Genomic DNA, 21,640 nt, shown 5'->3' on the forward strand with positions numbered 1-21,640 from the left:
CTAACTTTTCTGTTAAGGCCTGATCCTTCTGAAATTCATAGCCAGTGCTCTGACACGGTGTCATCAATCTTTGAATGCTGAAAAAGCACAGTGTATCCAGAAAAACACATTATATTATATAAATTATTATAAAATTTGTGTGCGCCTAACTTTTGTGCTGGTACGCCCATGGCAAAAAGTTAGTCTAGAGCCCTGACATACCTTAAACACTTAAAGCTGTAAGCTAATGATAGTTATATAAGAGCAGATGCTGCTGGTGCGATAAGCTGTACGTTTTACGTCCAATGGATTTGATTAGTTGACTAATCGCAAAAATAATCGGTGACTAGTCAACTATCAAAATAATCGTTTGTGGCAGCCCTAATTCATAACTAAGATTTTTTTGTGTTTTAATTTGTTTTGTTCTTTTAATCCAGGGCCAGACCAGCAGTTCAGACATCAACATCTTGGAATGCTCCTATCATCTGGGAGGGAATGTTTGATCCAAATCTTTTTGATCAAAAGCACATAGGAGAAAAGTCATCAGTGGCCCTTACTGTGTTTGCTGTGGGACGGTCGGTTCCTCCATAAAAACTGTATTCCTTGGCTATTATACAGTGGTGCCTTCTAGTTAATAGAATTGAATAGAATGAATAAGAAATGTAGGCATGCCTACATGGCTGAATCAGTTCAACATGGCGAATTTAAACTGTAAATTCACTAGCCCACATAAGTAATCATGAGGTGGTGACTCTAGTTTTAGTTTATGGGGGGAAATATGCCTTATACCCCTGCAAAAGGGTTGCAAATGCATACGATAAGATCCACAAACACAAACAAATGTTTACAAATGTGTACATGGATTTCTGTGTAACTTTTGAGGAGTCACAAATATGTGCTCCAATTCATGCTCAAATACAAAGAAATTTGGCCAAATTTGACCAAACTGTTTTGAAATCCAGACATCTAAACCTGAATAAATTTGCGCACAGACATCAACGGTTAATATTATTATTATTATTATTATTATTATTATTATTATTAGCATTATAGTCATGTCTAGGTCTTTTCTTGCTTTCTTGCATGTTGCCTTCTTTGTTGCTATTTTTTTTTTTTTAGCTTTTAAAAATGTAATTGGTAATTAGTATCTGGAGTAGTTGGCCTTTATGACCCATAACCAATAAACACCAGCTTGCCTTGCTGTTTGTTGGGTGTGGACGATTGAACCTTGGCTCAGATTGAAATAATTACTTTTGGTGCATCAAAGATAGTGAAGAAATATACAAACAGGATGGTTTTTGTATTGTTTTGCAATAATTTACAAATAAAAAAATCATTTGTTTTTCTCTGTCTCTCATTAAGGTACCTGGATGCCTACCTCAAGACTTTCCTCATCTCAGCAGAACAACATTTTATGTTGGGATTACCAGTGACGTATTATGTGTTTACAGACTTACCAGACAAAGTACCAAACATCACACTTGCTTCTCACAGAAACATAAAGGTTATCCAGGTGGGAAAGCACACCAGGTGGCAAGACATTTCTATGATGCGAATGAGGACAATATCAGAAGCTATACAGTCAGAGATCCGTCACAGATTTCATTATGTCTTCTGTTTTGATGTGGATCAGGAGTTTAAGGGGAGATTTGGGTCTGAGGCACTGGGTGATTCTGTGGCTTTGCTCCATGCCCACTATTATAAATTACCAAAAGCCCGGTTTACCTACGACAGAAACCCCAAATCTAAAGCCTTCATGGAAACTGGCGATTTCTACTACCATGCTGCTATCTTTGGAGGAACGTGGCAAAATGTAAAGCATTTGGTAGATGCCTGTTATCTGGCTATCATGGAGGATGAAATAAATGATGTGGAAGCTCTGTGGCACGATGAGAGCCATCTAAACAAGTACTTTTGGATTCATAAACCAAGCAGGCTGCTGTCTCCAGAGTACTGCTGGGACCAGAGCATTTGAGACAAGCAGGATATACTTGTCACCCGCCTAATGTGGGCACCAAAACATTATGACACTGGCTAGATCGAAAATCAAAGTTGGAATTATTTTATAAGCAAGGGGCTAGCTTGTTAAACGTATATATAGACTTATTTTTATTGGATTATTTGACAAGTGAGCTAGTAGAATAGCTTGTCTTCCTTTTCTGAAAACTCATCTAATCCAGCTAGGTAAATCTAAATGCTTAGGCTTGGAGGACTGTTGTTCCTTTCTGTAATTATGTTGCAATATTATATATTATTTTGTAAATATTTTAGGTTGTGACTAAATCTGGAGACTTTAATTATAGCTTGGTGGCTAACAAAGGTGAAAATTCTGCTCATGTACTAAAATCTTAAAATACCATAAAGAGAAGCATATCCTCTGACCAGTAGGTTTTTGTGGAATATTTATGGTGTCAAGAAGACAGACAGAAGTGAATTAAAAGGCCTAAAATCCAACTTTCATGGGTGTAATGTAACAAAGAGTGCAGTGACAGAGATTTATGCTTGTGCTTTTGCTGATAGTTATTTTTGCTTTAATCAAATCATGACTCTAATCAAAATATGATCAAGAGGTAATAATTTAAAAACGAAGTGATTTTATTATGCATGGGCAATCAGAAGAAGTAATTTTTGGGTGTATTGTGATAAGGAGAGAAAGCAAATTCTAAGTTACAATGAAGTAATCAGAATTGAAAACTGTATGTGAAGTACAAAGCAATGTATTTCTAATCAAGATGATAAGAAGATGATAAGAAATCAGGCTAAAATTATGCAAACTGAAGTGAAATTATGTTGAATAAATGTGACAATTGTAATAAAGTAACTCTTACTACAGAGATAAAGTGAGGCAGAGAAAGAACACTGAGATGTGCTCAACATCAAATGGTTGGACTGACAAAACACTGGATGATGGCCATGACATGAAGGAAAGGTGAAAAGAAGAAGAGGACTATAAGACCCTTTGCAGATAACAGTAAATTACTTAAATAAGACATTCTATCTGCAATTAAAGGTAATTTTGTGGATATTCCCTTTTTTGGATTGTTTTTAAATTCTTTTTTAAAAACTACTTTTTAAGTAATTTTGCAGCAGTCATGAAAGAATGGGGTATAATAAGCATGCTGGTGTTTTGGAGAAGGTGACTATTGAAGATCAGTTGGAGAGAAAGAGTCTCGATAAAAATCCATAACTGTATGTAATGATGTGTCTGTGAGATGGTTAGAAATATTTGCTTCTCTAGTGGCTAAAATTTTATTTGTGAAGACATTCATTAAGTCATTTCTAGTTAAGGTTAAAGGAATGATTTGGTCAACAGAGCTGTGACTCACTGAGCTTAGCAATAGATAGCGAAGAGAAACTGATGAGTTTCTTGTATTTTCTTCAGCCAGAGATAAATAGTATGGAAATCTTTTTGTACCATTCTCCTCGTGTGTACACCAAGGAAAGTGGTACAAAAAGGAGGACCGATGTTTTGTTTGAATCAGAGTCAAACAAGAATACAACAGCAAGTTGAATTATGCAGTGATATAGTACTCCATATGTATCCATGTGTAGTTTGACCATATAGGCACTACTATAATTCTAAAGCAAAGAGGAGTGAAGTCCCTCTACATTTCTTTATCGACTCTACAACTAGTCAAGGGTAGGGATGGGTACCGGTATTGGTTCTGACATAAACGGTAGTAACCAGACCGAAAAGCAACGCACATTTCTGTGCTTTATTTCTGTGCTTTTTTTTTCCCTGAGATGTCATACACTTTGGATTCCAGCCAATCATTTTACCTTTGCGAGCGTAGTAGGCGGGCCCAGATACGTACGTTCTTTTAGAGCAGAGCTACAGATTAAAAATTCCCAAAGTGAAGCGGTCAAAGTCTGGCTGTACTTCACAGCAAAAGATGCAAACTCAGCAGCCTGCAACAAGTGCTTTAAGGTGATACTGTGCAAACGAGGTAACTCCTTGAATCTGATGAAACACCTGGCGACGTATAGCATTTTGTTAAAAGCCGAGAAATGCGCCGTATTTGATAGCTTGCTGCGAGACCTCACACCGTGCACATCGACTGCGCGTGGGTTGCCTGTTGTCTGACCCAGAGTTAGCAACATCCCCCAAAAACCCGAAGAGTAGAGTCCTGGCCCCTAGCCCTGCCAGTGTAGCAGAAATGATGACGGATGATGATGGCAGCAGCAGCCGTTCTTCTCTGCATGAGTAGCCTAACGTTGTTCGTGTGTAATTTACGTTGAGTAGGCTAACCACGTTATTAAATTAATGCATGTAAGGTGAACTAGCAAACACTGTCGTAGTTACATGCGGCTGTCTTCTTGTTTGATGGCAGATACTCCCTTCACCCTGGCCAAAAAGGCTAAAATGATCAAAGAAAAGGTGGAAAACAGCTAAACATGAGAGGTTTTTGGACAAAGTTTGTGTTTTTTCCATTGTTTAAGCACTGCTTCCAGCCAAGAGTGATGCCATAAATCCCCTATAGCTGCAGAAAAGGCTAACATTGTTATCTTTTTACAAAAAAACAGCTGAACATGAGAGGTTTTTGGACCAATTTTGTGTTCTCCATTCTTTAAGCACCGGTTTGAGCACCGTTTAAGCACCGGCACCGTTTCAAAAGTACCGGTTTGGCACCGGTATCAGATAAAACCTAAACGATACCCATCCCTACCCACCTGTGTACAAGCATGTGCAGCAGCTGTAGAGGCAGTGCAAAAATCTGCTGACATAGTTTTAGGACACACTCTGACTGTTAGAGTACCTCAAGCAGTAACTTTTATACTGCTACAAGCACATTTGCCTTTCTTAACACATGCTAGACAACTCTCCTATGCTGGCACACTGCTTTTGCAATCCCACATCAACATAGTGAGATGTGGACCTTTAAATCCTAGCACATTGTTGCCAACGCCTGTTGTGATATTTTGATACCATGGTAGCATTTACAGGATATTGTTTTATAGTGATATTATACAGGAAAACTGTTACTCAATAAGGCCCATTTACTAGTTGTTTTTCTCTTTCTCTGTGACCCAAGAATTAATGTGTAAGAATCACAGGATGGTACCTCAAGGTCGAAAACACCACAGAGATCACTTCCTTACTCCCATCTTCCCTTCTTTATCTCCTAGAAAAGAGCTTGTTAAAGGCCAGGTGGTTTGTTTCAGAATTCACTAATGAAAGAACTCTGTATTCTATGTCTAGGAGTGTATTTTGCTGGGATAATCATAAATTGTAGCTGAACTGATAAACTATACAAAGGATACTTCTTTGCTCAGAGGGCAGGAAGACGCTTCCTTATTTGGTCTGTACCGGTTTGAACTGAGAATCTGCTGACACACGAACCTTTTTCCTCTATATAAACTGTTGTCTGATGAATAAACCTTTGAGTTGATTTTGGGAAAGCAACCTGAAGCAGTCTGTGTTTCCTTGTTCTCCCAAGCTACTCCCGGCGCTGTAACTAACCTGCTGAACGGCATACCTGAGTGTTACTTTGAATAATTTTGAATCTTATGGGGTAAAGACAAAACTCTGCTTATAGGTGCCCACGCCTCGGAGGAAACCCGATCCACGGAGAAACCGGGGACCGAGATTTCTTTCAACGCCCATAGAGCGAAAAGCACATTGCTGCGTTGAAAAATTAGAAAAGGAAAACTAAGCCACGTGCTGACATTTACAGTACACCACAAGAAGGTTTCACTGACATCTTTGTTGACGGTTCAGCATCAAAAAATGCACTGGGGCGTAACTGTGTAGGATATGCAGTAACCACAACAGACACTATAGTGGAAGCAAGAGCCCTGCCACACATTCAGCTCAGAGTGCAGAACTGACTGCAGTAATCAGAGCATGTGAAATACATGAAGGACAGGACATTAACATCCACACAGACAGCCAGTATGTATTTGCGGCAGTTCACCACTTTGCAAAAATATGGGATAACAGAGGAATGGTTACCTCCTCTGGAAACCCAGTTCAGCATGCAGATTTGCTGAAGCAACTGTTACAAACAGTACAACTGCCGCGACATTTAGCAATTTGCAAACGTGCAGCACATCAGAAGGATGACAGCAGCCATAGCAACCACAGTCTTATTAACAACTCGTGAAAATCACACCATTCCACTGTCTGTAATGCAGGACGAACAAAAAGGAGCACCATCAAAAGGACAAAAGCAATGGCTAAAACACGGAGCAGTACTAGACACTGATGACATAATGAAAATAGCAGGAAAACCCATTCTTCCCAAATCATTACACAAAACAGCCGCTCTAGTGAGCCATGGTTTAAGCCATGTCTTATTAGGAGGGATGATCTTTATAATAAACCAACAATTCTACACTATAAATTTTGAAACTTCAGCAAAAGAATATGTGAGAACATGTATGACCTGCCAAAAACACAATACCCAAGGTAACTTAAGACCAAAAGGAGGACATTTCCCTACACCACCTCACCCATTTCATACAATTCACATGGACTTCATTGAATTGAATGAGTGTCAGAGCTCAAAATACGCTCTAGTAATTATAGATGTTTTCTCAAAATGGCCAGAAATCTACCCAGTGAAAAAAGCAGACGCAATCTCAGTTGCAAAGTGTCTATGCAACCATTTCATTCCAACATATGGAATTCCTACTCTGATAAGATCAGATAATGGAACCCATTTTGTAAATGACGTGATCAGCAAAGTATCTGAAGCACTAGGTTTCAGTTTGAAACACCATTGTGCCTACCATCCACAGAGTGCAGGATTAGTGGAGAGAACAAATGGCACTATAAAGCAAAGGCTCAGGAAAACGATGGAAGAAACTAGCAGACCATGGTCAGAATGTGTAGGCCTAGTCAAAATGTGGATGAGAATAGCACAAGGAAGTAACAAACTGTCCCCATTTGAAATTATACATGGGCGACCTTTTCCACTACCAGTTACTAGCGAGCCACTAGATAAATCAATCTGTGAAACCACTCTGGCGGATGGATGACTTGATTGTTGATAAACAGAGAAGTTGTTCTAAACAATAAACTGCCACAAGACTCTTTTTCACCTATTTCTTGCAGGTTGAAGCCAGGTGATTGGATCCTTGTCCGAGTACTCCAAAGGAAAAATTGGAGCTCGCCACGGTGGGAGGGTCCATACCAAGTGCTTCTGACCACTCCAACTGCCTGCAAAATAGTGGAGAGACCCTCCTGGATACATCAGAGCCACTGCAAAAAGGTCGAGGTCCCAGAGGATTCCACTTCCTCCACAGAAGTCAACTAGTAAGGGAAAGTTTCACCCTCACTTGGTTGCTTCAGTGGTGAGGGGTAAGTGCTGATTGAGCATTGCTTGCACTTCAACCTCCAGCCATTGGCCAACTCTGAGGGTGTGACGGACCTGTACACAGCCATGGGAAGGTGGACCCTCCTGGTTACCTTGACTACGACGCTCACCCTTACAGGACCCCAGCTGATGCCGGAAACCGTTGAACCTCGAGGCAGACAGAAAAGATGGACACACGACAACTCTCATCTAAGAGACATGACACAAGACCACATCCACCCGTGGATGAACAATGCCTGGTACCGTTTTATCCACAACAGGACAAAGGCAGAATCTGCAAATACACTGTTATGTCTGTTCTCATATGCCCAGCGCGTCGACACACCCCACACTATATGGTGAATATATGAACAACACTCAAGCAAAGTGTGCAGCTAGCTTTGCTGGCATTGGATTCCAACACAGCCAAATCACCACCAACAATACAATCTCACATGCTGTTGGACTTAGTAATGGAACATGTGATCAACTCTTCTGGATCGATTTCAATGTGACAAACACATTATACATCCATCCACTTCCCAGTGTTCCTGGACCAACTCCCAGGGAAGAACCACTCCATGTGTTATCAACAAGAGAAAGGTAACAGACCCCTTGGAAACACCACAAACTGTGTCCAAACTGCAGGCCATGGAGAGGGCGCCCCTGTGAATATGAGTGGACCTTCTAACGGCATGTACTGGGTGCAAGGAATGGCCTGGCTATGTGGACAACGGGCATATTTCATACTGCCCCCAGGCTGGACAGGAACATGTGCTCCTATATTCCTGTCAGACCACACTTTCAGGATGACCGCAGTAAACACCACTTCTACAGCACTCCGGAAAAGAAGATCAACGTTCCCTAAACTTCAACCACATGACCCGATATGGGGAAGCGACGTACCCAAGGAATTCAAATTATGGACTACCGGACAGTAAGTACTCCATTCATTGTTCCCCTGGGTGGGAACTGGAAAAACATGCTGAGGATTGAAACTCTGGACTATTGTTTTGTACTCTTCTTGAAGGCTTCGTGCAAGATCAACGAACAGCAGAATGAGGAAAGCGATGCATTACGGATTGCAGTGATGCAACACCGAGTAGCTCTGGTGAGGTCGTACCTTCTCTTTGTTTTATGGTAGTGTAACCCAACCAGTGCAGGGGCCTCCCTACACCCCGGACTCTGCGTTGTGTAAGTTTGTGTTGGATTGGGGTGCACAGTAGAGAGACCAGTCGGACACAGGCGTTCAATTTGTGGCTCGGACCGTGCCGTTTATTCAGATGCTGGGGCAAACACCACTCCAACTCTGCTGCTGGCCCTTTGCAAATCACAGTAAACACTGAACCAAGATGGCGCCCGCGCGAATGAGAAATCTGAACTACGGTGTCCTGCAGAGGACAAATAGTCAAAATTGCTTAGCTCTACCATACATATGCAGCTCAACAGCGACACCTTGTGACTTATTCCAGTCACTGCCTTACAGTAGGATAAATGTAACTATGTCAGTTTTAGTCTAAGTGCCTTTTGTTTAGATGAACTGAAGTCCTTATGGGGTCACACTCTGACCCCCCCCCCCCCCCCCCCCCCCCCCCCACACACACACACACACACACACGTATAAACATCCACATTCCAACGTATACACATCCACATTCCAATGTAAGGAACAAACGCACCTACTGATGTATAAATAAAGACTAGGGCAATGGCAGAGCACGAGTCCCTGAGCTCTCACTCTCGTGCGAGCGCTCTGTGGCTGCATTTGCTGCAAGTAAAAACTGTGTGTTTCTCCTCTCTGATTCTCAGCTGAATTGTCTTAGAATACATCTCTTGACACTCAGAAATGCACTTCGAATCTCATTACGAATGACCCCGACGATGGCCTCCTCTCGCTGCCTTTTATTGAAAACGTTCACACAATAAACAATAGTTTACATGCACCTCCCCTCGTAACCCCCCTTGGTTACAAAGACAAGGCACTGTATGTGTGTGTGTGTGTGTGTAGGTGTGTGTGTTCTCTTCAGCACTGTAGCCAGGCTGACAAAAAGTCAGAGCTCTTTTGAGCCAACCATCCCTTTAACGTTAACTAGTAATGACTTCATGAACTTCTTCACAAATAAAATTTTTATCATTAGAGAAAAAATTACCAGTAATCATCCCACAGATGTAATATTATCTACAGCTACTCTTAGTACCATCGATGTTAAGTTAGACTCTTTTTCTCCAATTGATCTTTCTGAGTTAACTTCAATAATTACTTCCTCCAAACCATCAACGTGTCTTTTAGACCCCATTCCTACAAAACTGCTCAAAGAAGTCCTGCCATTAATTAATTCTTCAATCCTAAATATGATCAACCTATCTCTAATAATTGGCTATGTGCCACAGGCCTTCAAGCTGGCTGTAGTTAAACCTTTACTCAAAAAGCCATCTCTAGACCCAGCAGTCTTAGCTAATTATAGGCCAATCTCCAACCTTCCTTTCATATCAAAAATCCTTGAAAGAGTAGTTGTCAAACAGCAAACAGATCATCTGCAGAGGAATGGTTTATTTGAAGAGTTTCAGTCAGGTTTCAGAGCTCATCACAGCACAGAAACAGCTTTAGTGAAGGTTACAAATGATCTTCTTATGGCCTCTGACAGTGGACTCATCTCTGTGCTTGTCCTGCTAGACCTCAGTGCAGCGTTCGATACTGTTGACCATAATATCCTATTAGAGCGATTAGAACATGCTGTAGGTATTACAGGTACTGCACTGCAGTGGTTTGTATCATATCTATCTAATAGACTCCAATTTGTGCATGTAAATGGAGAGTCCTCTTCAAACACTGAGGTTAATTATGGAGTTCCACAGGGTTCAGTGCTAGGACCAATTCTGTTTACATTATACATGCTTCCCTTAGGCAGCATCATTAGAAGACATAGCATACATTTTCACTGCTATGCTGATGACACCCAGCTCTATCTGTCCATGAAGCCAGATAACACACCCCAATTAGTTAAACTGCAGGAATGTCTTAAAGACATAAAGACCTGGATGGCCGCTAACTTTCTGCTTCTTAATTCAGATAAAACTGAGGTTATTGTACTCGGCCCTGAAAATCTTAGAAATATGGTATCTAAGCAGATTCTTACTCTGGATGGCATTACCTTGGCCTCCAGTAACGCTGTGAGGAACCTTGGAGTCATTTTTCACCAGGACATGTCCTTCAACACACATATTAAACAAATATGTAAGACTGCTTTCTTCCATTTGCGCAACATCTCTAAAATTAGAAATATCCTGTCTCAGAGTGACGTTGAAAAACTAGTTCATGCATTTATTACTTCCAGGCTGGACGACTGTAATTCATTATTATCAGGATGTCCAAAAAACTCAGCCTTCAGCTAATCCAAAATGCTGCAGCAAGAGTACTGACAGGGACTAGAGAGAGAGAGCATATTTCTCCTGTTTTGGCTTCCCTTCATTGGCTTCCTGTTAAATCCAGAATTGAATTCAAAATCCTGCTCCTCACATACAAGGTCTTAAATAATCAGGCCCCATCTTATCTTAATGACCTTGTAGTACCATATCACCCTATTAGAGCACTTCGCTCTCGCTCTGCAGGCCTACTTGTCGTTCCTAGAGTATTTAAAAGTAGAATGGGAGGGAGAGCCTTCAGTTTTCAGGCCCATCTTCTGTGGAACCAGCTTCCAGTTTGGATTCGGGAGACAGACACTATCTCTACTTTCAAGATTAGGCTTAAAACTTTCCTTTTTGCTAAAGCATATAATTAGGGCTGGAGCAGGTGACCCTGAATCCTCCCTTAGTTATGCTGCAATAGACGTAGGCTGCCGGGGGATTCCCATGATGCATTGAGTTTTTCCTTTCCAGTAACCTTTCTCACTCACTATGTATTAACAGACCTCTCTGCATTGAATCATATCTGTTATTAACCTCTGTCTCTCTTCCACAGCATGTCTTTTATCCTGTCTTCCTTCTCTCACCCCAACCGGTCGCAGCAGATGGCCGCCCCTCCCTGAGCCTGGTTCTGCCGGAGGTTTCTTCCTGTTAAAGGGAGTTTTTCCTTCCCACTGTCGCCAAAGTGCTTGCTCATAGGGGGTCATATGATTGTTGGGTTTTTCTCTGTATCTATGAAGCGCCTTGAGGTGACTTTTGTTGTGATTTGGCGCTATATAAATAAAATTGAATTGAATTGAATAGGTAAGGATGTGTGTGTTATGTGAGAATGTATGTGTGTTCTCCTGCTGACCAAAAGGGTCATAAAAGCAGGAAGCAACATCCAAGGCATAAAGAGGGTAGTGTCCACCACACCCAATTTATGGTTCACCCTAGATAACACAGTGAAGCCACAAAAAGGGCAGGAAGCTTACCAAACATCAAACAAACAGTCACAAGGATGTGCTTGTGATAACACTACAGCCCCCACCCAGAACCTCAAGAATCTGGGGAGGGGGACAAAAGAATTCCTTTCATCACAGAGTTAAAACAATGTAGAGATGGTAAGCATAAAAATGACAACATTTAATAATTCACTCTGACACTTATAGGTTCAGAAGTTGGGTTAGTTTGACCAAAAATTGGTTCAAAAGTTGTGACTCAGGAGTTGGGTTGGCGATGTGCTGGGTTCTTTAATTAACTCCCAGGCTTGAATAATTTTGTCTGTTTATAGGTTGGGTGACTTTGATCAAATATTGGGTCAAAATTTTACCCAATTGTTTGGATTGAAGACAAACCTCAGAGAGAGCCAAATCATTCCTTACAAACCACCATTTTCAACTAGACTGTGACCTGATCAGATATCACTGGACTTCTCCTCTACTGTGAAGTAAAACATGGTAAGTACTAAATGCTAAAGTACAGCAACTGCAAATTTCATTGCAATAATTCAAAATTTCACTCAGTAGTTTGTATGGCCCCTACATTCTTGTATGCATGCCTGACTACGTTGGGGCATGCTCCTACTCAGATGACAGATGGTGTCATGGGGCCTCTACTCCCAGTGAGGCCAGCGCTTCACTGAGCACAAAGTTGTATCCAAGTTTCAAGCTGTGCTGTGCAGGCATCACTGGTATGTAGGTGCATAGCAGTACATTACAGTAGGCCTACTGTTAATTTATACATAAATACCCATTAAGATGTAATAAAAAAGCAGTATAAAAGCACAAATTCTCTTGCAAGTTTCATTAACCTTTCTTATCTTTCTTTTATGTAGAGATGCAGCACTGTCACTGGAGTTTGAATCAGGCAGCAGGAGCATGGCAGCAATATATGTTTGTATAACTGATCCCAGCACATTAATGACAGCACACCATGAGATCTGCAGTAAAACTTTTAAATCCAGAATAATTCACAGCTGAAAGAGAAAAGTCCAAAATAAAGAGAAATTTCACAAACTACATGTTGAATCAATACAATGTCATATTTATAATTACAGAAATTAAATTCTTGATTTATACACCCATGTCTGTACACTCTTTGTATAGCCCCTGCTGCAGTCCACGTTCTCCTGTCAGTCTGATCGGCTCTTAAGAGGGGAATTCATAGAAAAGTGAGTGTTGATCTCTCCTGATACAAACACAATGGCTTTCAACAACAGCAGACAACTTGTTTTCTTCAAAATGATTTTTTTTCTGTTTTTGACAATGAAAAACTGACAACTGGTGAGACAACTGCTGAATAGAACATTTTCAATATTCTTCATTAGTGAATCTTGCTTTTACATTTATTTAATTGTCTGATAAATATTGACCACATAAAATATTTAGTTACAAACCGGTGTTAGTGACAAATGATGTAGAAAGAATACTTTGTTTTTAACTGCAAAACAACTGTGCTGTACGTGTGCTGATAAATAAAAAAAATCTCATTATCACAAAAAATGGTGTAACTTAATGTTCATTTCAATAATTCAGATTACCATGAACAATCTGGGTTACTAAAACGTCTATAAAGCTCTGCAACAAGCACTTCCTCCGAATAATTGGTATAACAGCTCAAAAATCATTATTGCTTATTAACCATTATGGCACATTTTACAACATCAAGTCTCAGTGATTATCCACTGTATGCGTTTTCACTGGTTTCACATGTTCACAAACAGGACATTAATAGACTTCCATAACACTTGGGTCAAGTTTTTGTTTCTTTTCATTGTGACTAAGTTCTCAATCAAGCCCAACTTGTGAAATCTCTGGCATGAGCTATTAAACACAGCTCCTTCTCTAATAATAAAATTCATAATTTCCCAAGTATTATGTAGACTCCTGGGGATACCAGAGACATAATGAGAAGGTGTATTTGAAATCTTTTGGATAAAATATTCACTCTGTATGATCTGAAAGGAATTTTGAAACAGAAACTACAAACACTGTTGCTGTGAACAGTGAGCTGAGTGTCACAAAATTGTTAACCTACAGTTCAATCCATGTTTCTACAATCATCTATGGCAATGAGCAGAAATAAGATGATCACTGATATGGGTGTTAGCAGTGTGTTTACACTAAAGGCCATCCTGGCTCTGCCAGGCACAGAGTTAGGAGCCCAGTTATTTGTCTCACACCTCAATCTTCACCGGGACAGTGGCGCAAACGATAGAGCTGCAACTTTGCACTGAAAGGAGCTGTTTTGAGTTTGCTGTTTGAGGATGGCCTGCAGAAATGAAGGTTTGCTGAAAGTGTAACCTTAGAGGAGCTGGAGGAGCTTCTCTACTGGTCTCTCTGATGGCAACAAATGGTAGAACGAGGATGAATAGAGGAAAAACTGACTATTACCAGCACATGTACAGCAAATAATGTGTAGTGCAGTGGAATGAAGAGCAAATCACAGCAAAACAACTCAATTTGCATTCATCACCTTAAAGTCAACACACACTCAATGGAAAACCCTTAAAAGATTTTAATAATGTTGACTCAAAAAAGTAACAATGATCTCATGAAAAAGAGGCACTACTAGTGAAGATCTGAAGACACCAGTTTTGTTTTTGCTCCCTCGTTAGCACCTGTACCTACTGCACCAAGTATCATTTTCTTGTCTCTACAAGTCTGAGAATGTGTCATATTCTAGTTGCAGAAAAATGTCGTATGAAGGAGTAAACAGCCGAACTCAGATGGGGTTTTTTCTCTGTTAAACATCTTTATCACTAATTTCACACCTAATTAGAGCACACAGTAAAGAAGCATTGCATGTCTGACATTAGACAAGGAATTACTAAGGCTTTACTGAACATATGGACAGAGCTGTGCACGATAGCACCAATAGATGTTTGCTTAAAGTACACACTTGTGTACCTCTAAACATTCTCTGCATGGACAATGCTCAGTACATTTAAGGAGTTCTTTATTCTGCCTTTGTCACAAAGAACTATTCAATGTAGCATCAACACTTTGCTGTTTTTCAACTATGAAAAAAAGTACAAAAGGGGCTGGGGCCATTAGTAAAAAAATACAACTAGTACATCATCTAGAAGAAAAACCCAAGTGTCAGTATGGATGATAATTTAAGCAGACTGGCAATATTAAATTAAAAAAATCAAGCAGCAGCAGTTATACAAATACACCTCTGTAGTTTTCCAGCAGTAGTTAGTGAGAGAGACAAATTGTCTCTTTTCACTTCATTTCTCAACAGAACTTCAGCAAAAAGCTGAGACCTGTAATGCTTTCTCCCCTAGAGATGACATTTGTCAATGTCCCCTGTAAACTTAACGATGGTTTTTGACACATAAGTCTCTCTCTCTTTCATATATATATATATATATATATATATATATATATATATATATATATATATATATATATATATACATATATATATATATATATATATATATATATATATATATATATATATATATATATACATATATATATATATATATATATATATATATATATATATATATATAGAGAGAGAGAGAGAGAGAGAGAGAGAGAGAGAGAGGGGGGGGGTTATTTCTCATTAACTTCTAATGCCACAAAATAACAGAAACCATTCAGTCATGAAAAGAACTTCAATGTTTACTCCAAAGTAACATTTCAAAGAGTAAAGTGTTAATCATTTGATGTGTTCATAGTCTTATACATGTGTTGTAAAGTTAAAACTACAAAGGCTCGTGAAAAAGCTGACCAACATTTGGAAAGCCCAATTGCACACTACCACTAGCACAAAAGACTTGAGCCAGCACCTGGCTCACCTTGGTGGAAAGGGGGAATATGAGATTTTAGTATTTAACTTACATTACATGTTTGTACCCTCATTTTAGGCTTTAACCTAAAACTCCAGTGCATTTGGTCACACTAGCCTCCATCAGGAAGTGAAATCATCAATCCATGGTTTGTCCGTCAATCTTTTGTTTTGGTAGTTTTCCACCAGGAGCAAACTTACACAAGTGGCGAGAGTGAAAAAATCCACCAGTAAAACTCCACCAGTGTGAATCTCCAAATACTGAGCCGCACACATGCAAGAGAAAAGTAGTTTAAAGTCTACTTTAATTAAGCATTAGCATGTAAAGTATATAAATCAATCGGCAAAGTTTACCTTCTGCCTGTCTGACTGAAAAGTGAGAAGCTGAAACCATCTTTTAATTTTATTCAACTAAAACTATTTGAAATTAACTTTAGATACTCAGCTGTTCCTTTACTAGTTAGCTCCAACTGCTTAATGGAAAAGCAAACCTATTCTACTCTTGTGTATTCACACTGTGCTTACTGTACCTTGAATATGCAGTACAGATCTGTGTCTGGGTTTAACAAAAAGCAGTAAAAATGTGGCAAGAACCCTCAAAATGCAGAGCACATCACTGCATCTGATTTTCATTGAGATTTCTCTCTCTCTCTTTGTTTTTTTTTTAAAATAAATGTGGATACGCCTTCATATTAGGTGTGATAAAAGGATAAAATTAACTGTTCCTACATGGGTTTTATTTAGTTTAGTACTCCTTTTTCATTGTGAGGTTGTTACGTCTTTAGTAAATAAACACCTCTCTCGTGCTCACACCCTGGTTACAGTATTTCAAGACAAAATGAACCAACATCACTTGTTTGTTCACTTCCAAGTCAAAAATTCTGCTTTTTCTTTCTTTTTTCCAGCGTACAAAGTGGTCCAGACTGACTCCTGGGCTTTCAGCTTTGCCTCTGCTGACATGATGCTACAGGCTAACAAGCATTGCAGAAACTGATGAGTTAAAATATTTGTGCTTTCCATTTTTGCCTCATCACTGATGCCATTTTGCATATTTTCATTTGCCAGGAAACCCCTCCTTTGGCTCATTTTCATCTCTGGTTGCTGCACAAGGTTTTCACCACAGGTCTGAAACTTGGGCCTTCTATACCTGTTCGTTTGTCAGATGTGTTAATATTTAATTTTTCTCTTTTTTTGTTTTTGTTTTACCAATTAATGTATATCTGTCCTTCATGCAACATTATGTTATGATACAGCGTACTTTACAGGGTTGTGGTTAAAGGCAAGGCTATTCCAGGTAGATGTCCTCTGTAGGGCATGAGAACTCCACAAACTCTTTATAGTACAGCTGGAAGGCTTTCCTGAAAAGAAAAACACATCACGTCACATAAACTTAATCACAACATAAACATTTCTAATCGAGAGCCAACAGGTGCAGAACATTACAAAGTGCCAGACATGCCTGAGAAAAGCCTTAAGGTTTTGTTTTTGTCATGATCCTGGGTCTTTTGACCCAGCGTTTTGTTTTCTATTATTGGGATTTTGGTGCTGTTCCTCCTCAGTTTAGTGTTTATTCTTTTCTGCCCGTGTATTCGTGTGTCAAGTCCGCGTTTCTTTGTCTGTGTCCTTGCATGTGTAAGTTCCTGTTTTATAGTGAAGGTCTGCGTCTTATGTGAGTGCTTTCAGTTTGACTCCCTTGTCTCGTCACGTTAATCACTCCAAGCTGTGTCCCCCACCTGTGTGTAATCTCCCTGTGTTTCTCTGAGTGTATTTAAGTCGTGTCTTCTGTCATAGTAGTTGCTGGTTTGTCTGTGTTTCTCCTGCCGTCATCCTGTGTGGTTTTCCCTATGTTCTCTACGTCTCCCTGCATCTTGCTTTCATGTCTCAAGATTTCAGGTTTGTTTTTTGTTGTTTAGGTGTTCTTAGTTTTAAGCTCACCCTTGCCATCTCTGTTTGTATCTACATTGGCTAAATAAACTCACTTGCACCAGAGCTGCCGCATCTTGGGTCCTAAATAATTCACACACGGCTTGCCCCGGCAACCTGTGACAGTTTTCTATTTTTTATTCCTTTGAATGAGCTCAATTAAGTTTAAATTGATTTCTGCAGTGTATTTATTTGGTTCCATTTTGTTTTAGTGATTGTTTAAGATCACTTATCACTTTCAGAATAACAGAAGATTTGCTGAGAAGAGAAAAACTGGCTGATCCTGTCAGGTCAAATTTCTTAAAAGGTAAAATGTTTCTAGTAAATACTGCACCCGTATTGTGAGACTGATGGGGGTTACGTTGACTTGCCTGTTTTCTTAACCTGCAGTACAGTGCACTTTCGTGGACACACTAAGGATCTGAAGGGCCTAGTTTGAATCAAGATTAATGGGTTAGTGTACCTGGCTTAAACACCATAGTAACTTATACAAGTATTATTTACAGCAAGTTTCAGTGCTGTAAAGATTCTCTGCTGGCGGGATGTATTTATATATGCAACTTGTTAAACCGTATCTCACTAAAACCACCAACTGATGCCCAAAGGAAACCTAAAAAAACACAACTCACCCTACTGACTCTGCAAGAGGTTTGGTAGAATTTTCAGACACAAATACGTGGCAGGCAAATCTCTGGTCTGCTGGGTGCTTCGTAATGAAACCAAAATACCTGCAGAGAAGTTTTAAAAAAGACATTCAGTATATTACTTTGACACCTAATAATGATTAACTCCTGCTTTGTTTTATCAGAGAGCAGGAAGAGGTCCAATATTCTTGAATATTTATCTAATAGTGAGACCTTGTGGCAATTTTAGTCTCGACAGAGAGAGCAGCATAACTGCTCTCTCTGCTTCAGTTTTTACTTACTTGCTGTTTTTTGGGTGATAGCCACAAAAGGAGACGTTCTTTAACTGGAAGAAGTGACTGCACTCGTTACTCTGTCAACAGAGGATCCATAAACGTCTAAGATTAACACCAAGAAGCAAACATTTCAAACCCTGTTTCATATATTTTACTTTTATTGATTTTTCTTTTTTTTGCTTGCTGATAAAATAATTAAAGCTTTTAATTTAGACTAGTTGGCGACTGCAATATTAAAATATATCAAGATTGTGCATCACATTGTATTATCTGAACATCAGATCTTGATAAAAGTAAAACATTAATTTCTCAATTGTTTAAACAGATGAACTTTAAATTGATAATGATCCCATATACATACATAGAATTCCCACAGAATTCTTAGTTTCTTTTCGCTGAAGTAATTACTCTGGCCTGACACTAACACGTTTGTCTGCAGTATCAGTCGGCAGCCACATGGTGGCGATGTGTCTCATGTGTTCCTTCAACACTGTGCTGATAGATTATAGCTTCTCGCTCTCTTTCTCTGCCTTACTCTTCAAATATACACTCGCCAACCTCTTTATTAGGTAAACCTGTTCAACTACAAAAAAATGCAAAAATCTAAATAGCAAATCGCAGTGTAGTAACCCAATGCATTTAGATGTAGACATTGTTTAGACAACATGCTGAGGTAAAACTGAGCATCCCAGTTATTTCTGCCACACAGGCTGGTTTGAGTACTGCTAACAACTAGGAGCCTTTTCTTCTTCAGAAACAAAATATTTTAATTTGAAAGAAAATCTTTATCAGTTAAAAACACATGAACCAAACCATGCATCACTGAAAAAGTGAGATCCTTAACCTTTTCACCTTTCCAAAAGATTGCTGATGAGCTTTTATTTGATTAGTCTGTGAAGTTGCATGTAATTATTTCACAGTAGACATACACAGGCTCAGTAAACGTCTTACTCTGTCACAAGCATAATAATCCTCTTGAACTGAAAGCTTGATGCCCTTCACACTGATCTCCAGGATGCATGAGGAAGGTGGGTTATACTTGACTGTCATCCTTCGGTTAGTAGCAATCTGTAAGACACGTGTTAGATTGTTTTTGAAAATGTTACTAGAATAAAGCTCTTCAAAAGTTTCCTTTACCTGTGAATATGCAAACAAACAAATTGCAAACCTCTGCCAAGGCAGCTCTAGCTCTGGGCAGTATTTACTTTTAAGGGGATAATATTGTATTTTGAATGTATTAACTTTAAAGTGCAATTAAAAAAATTCAATTTGGGGTTAACTTGAAAGTAAAATATAGGCAGTGAGGTCAACTGAAACAAAAGGCACTAGAATTTAAAACAAAGGTAAAAGACGTTTTTCAAAGGTTTGACCTTAAAAAAAAGAGGTCAGAGTAACGTTATGCAAAACTTATGATCCCTATATATCATTCCCTATATGCGTATATGTCGTCAATAAGTAAGAGACATAGTCTTCTGTTGAACTTAAAGGAGAGGTCAGAGGTCAAATGTGACAAGATAAAAACAACTCCAAGAATAATAGTTACTAAGTTGTAAAGGCTTTAATGGATTGTTAACATCACAACTTTTTGAGCTATCAAAGCAAAACAACACAAAGGCACACAAATGCAACTTAAACCCCTATGGTGTTGAGTTTAGTTCTTTTATGCCTCTGAGTTTATTTGTATCTCTCATCTCTTGTTTTCTTGTCTCTGTCTCATCCCTGTGTCTCCTATGACAGAGACATGTTCTCTGTGTATGTCTCCCAGTCATGTCTGTATTTGGTCTCTGTCCCTCTCTCTCTTTCCCTTCCGCGTCTCTTGCTCCTCTTTCCCCCCACATGTCTCGTCTCCTATAACTTACACATGCGTGAAAAACATGAGCTTACCTTCTGCATAGCTGCACACAAAACATCGTTTCCTTTGTGATAGGGTACTTGAACTGACCCCAGAAACTTTAGGCGGTATCTGTCAATCCATTCATTGCTCTTTACTGCACAGAGAAAAGCAGAAAAAAAACAACAATGACAATAAACACAAGAAGCAAGATGTGTAAAATGTAATACTTCATACAGCACTATATTCCAGCTACAATTCAGTCACTAGCTCCTTTAAGGGAAAAGAATACATTTTTGAGCTGTCGATCAGTACCACTGACTAATAATCTGTTATAGCATTGCACTTCACATCATTTCATACTTTATCCCCTGTTGCTTGCTGCATACACCACCTTGGGATTTCAAAAGTAGAGTAAAACACTCCCTGGAGTGCACATTAACCCCACATATCAGAGCACACTCCATGCAAGAACCCTGATAGGCTTCACATCCACAAACACAACTATGCCAGAGGTACTGAATCTAGAAAATCTGATCACTGATGACATTTCTGATGTTCATGGCATGTAAACAGCCCCCCCCCCCCCCCCCTTTTTTTTTTTTTTTTTTTTTAAGCCTAAAGCAGCCATCTCTCTCTTTACTAACATATTCGTGGCCCACTCCTACAAATCCCAGCACTATTGGTACCTTTGTAGTTCTCCGTGTCCTTGGTCACCTCTACAGCGTAGTAGGCCGGGAAGACCCCACGAGCACCAGTTCGCATATTGTAGCCCTCATACCAGTAATCCTCTGCCTGGACCTCCACCAACAGCGGGTCATCCACCTCTAGCTCCAACTCATCTTCGTGCCGAGGGACAAACCTGTCGAGAAAGATGTGAGATTTTTATGTGCTAACTGCTCCACAAAGTAGCTCTGAATTTAAAATGAAATTTAAGGTTTAAAAGTCAAACACGGGTTTCCTACGCCTGCTTGTCGTTACAAGGAAATTTTTAAACAGTGTAAAGAAAAAAATAAAATCAGTGACTTAAATGCAACTTATGTCTGTTAGCTGGTCAGGTGTGTTGCTACACAATATTACACACAACCCAGGGTAAAAATGAACTACAATCAGTTCCTTGCTTACAGCTATATATTAGTAACACTGTATTTTTCCATTTGATGTACAGTGTGAGGACACTTTAAAGAAGGCCTGTCAAACTCATTTTACACTGTGGGCCACATGCAGGTCATTTTGATGTTAAGTGGGACAGATCTAAAAACTCCCCTTTCTAAAGACATTTAACCACAAATTTAATCTCCAATACAGTAATATCAGAAAAAGGAAAAAAAAAAGGAATTTTTGTCATTTTCATGTTTTACATGTTACTTGTTTACTTTGATGTAGTATGAATGGCTATGGGGGAGGTCTGTATTACTGTGGAAAGCTGTAAAACCTATGCAAATACAGTTACAAATCCAAAATTTACACCCTCCTTACCCTTTTTCTAAAGCCATCCATTGGGTT

The 21,640-nt window shown here is 39.4% G+C and overlaps 2 protein-coding genes across 3 annotated transcripts in view; one reads left to right on the top strand and one right to left on the bottom strand.

The window, feature by feature from the left end:
• Positions 1 to 474: 474 nt before the first annotated feature.
• On the top strand, positions 475 to 1,954 carry LOC308398263 (N-acetyllactosaminide alpha-1,3-galactosyltransferase-like; the record flags this gene model as incomplete). Its single annotated transcript, XM_080884795.1, has 2 exons — positions 475 to 554; positions 1,342 to 1,954. The coding sequence occupies 2 exons, from the start codon at positions 475 to 477 to the stop codon at positions 1,952 to 1,954; spliced, it is 693 nt and encodes a 230-aa protein (XP_080740921.1).
• A 13,272-nt stretch (positions 1,955 to 15,226) lies between these two features.
• Positions 15,227 to 21,640, bottom strand: part of mapk8ip1b (mitogen-activated protein kinase 8 interacting protein 1b) — a 45,551-nt gene continuing 39,137 nt past the window's right edge. For both annotated transcript variants that reach the window (XM_080885564.1, XM_080885565.1), the window contains exons 7-12: positions 20,824 to 20,996; positions 20,188 to 20,291; positions 19,255 to 19,371; positions 18,310 to 18,380; positions 18,014 to 18,112; positions 15,227 to 16,819 (exon numbers count right to left, since the gene is read on the bottom strand). In XM_080885564.1, coding sequence (XP_080741690.1) covers positions 16,747 to 16,819; positions 18,014 to 18,112; positions 18,310 to 18,380; positions 19,255 to 19,371; positions 20,188 to 20,291; positions 20,824 to 20,996 — 637 coding nt within the window. In that variant the 3' untranslated portion in view covers positions 15,227 to 16,746. The remainder of the gene's footprint in view (positions 16,820 to 18,013; positions 18,113 to 18,309; positions 18,381 to 19,254; positions 19,372 to 20,187; positions 20,292 to 20,823; positions 20,997 to 21,640) is intronic.

The sequence above is a fragment of the Rhamphochromis sp. 'chilingali' genome (assembly GCF_963969265.1).
Source record: "Rhamphochromis sp. 'chilingali' genome assembly, chromosome: 6".
In the NCBI taxonomy this organism is placed as follows: Eukaryota; Metazoa; Chordata; class Actinopteri; order Cichliformes; family Cichlidae; genus Rhamphochromis; species Rhamphochromis sp. 'chilingali'.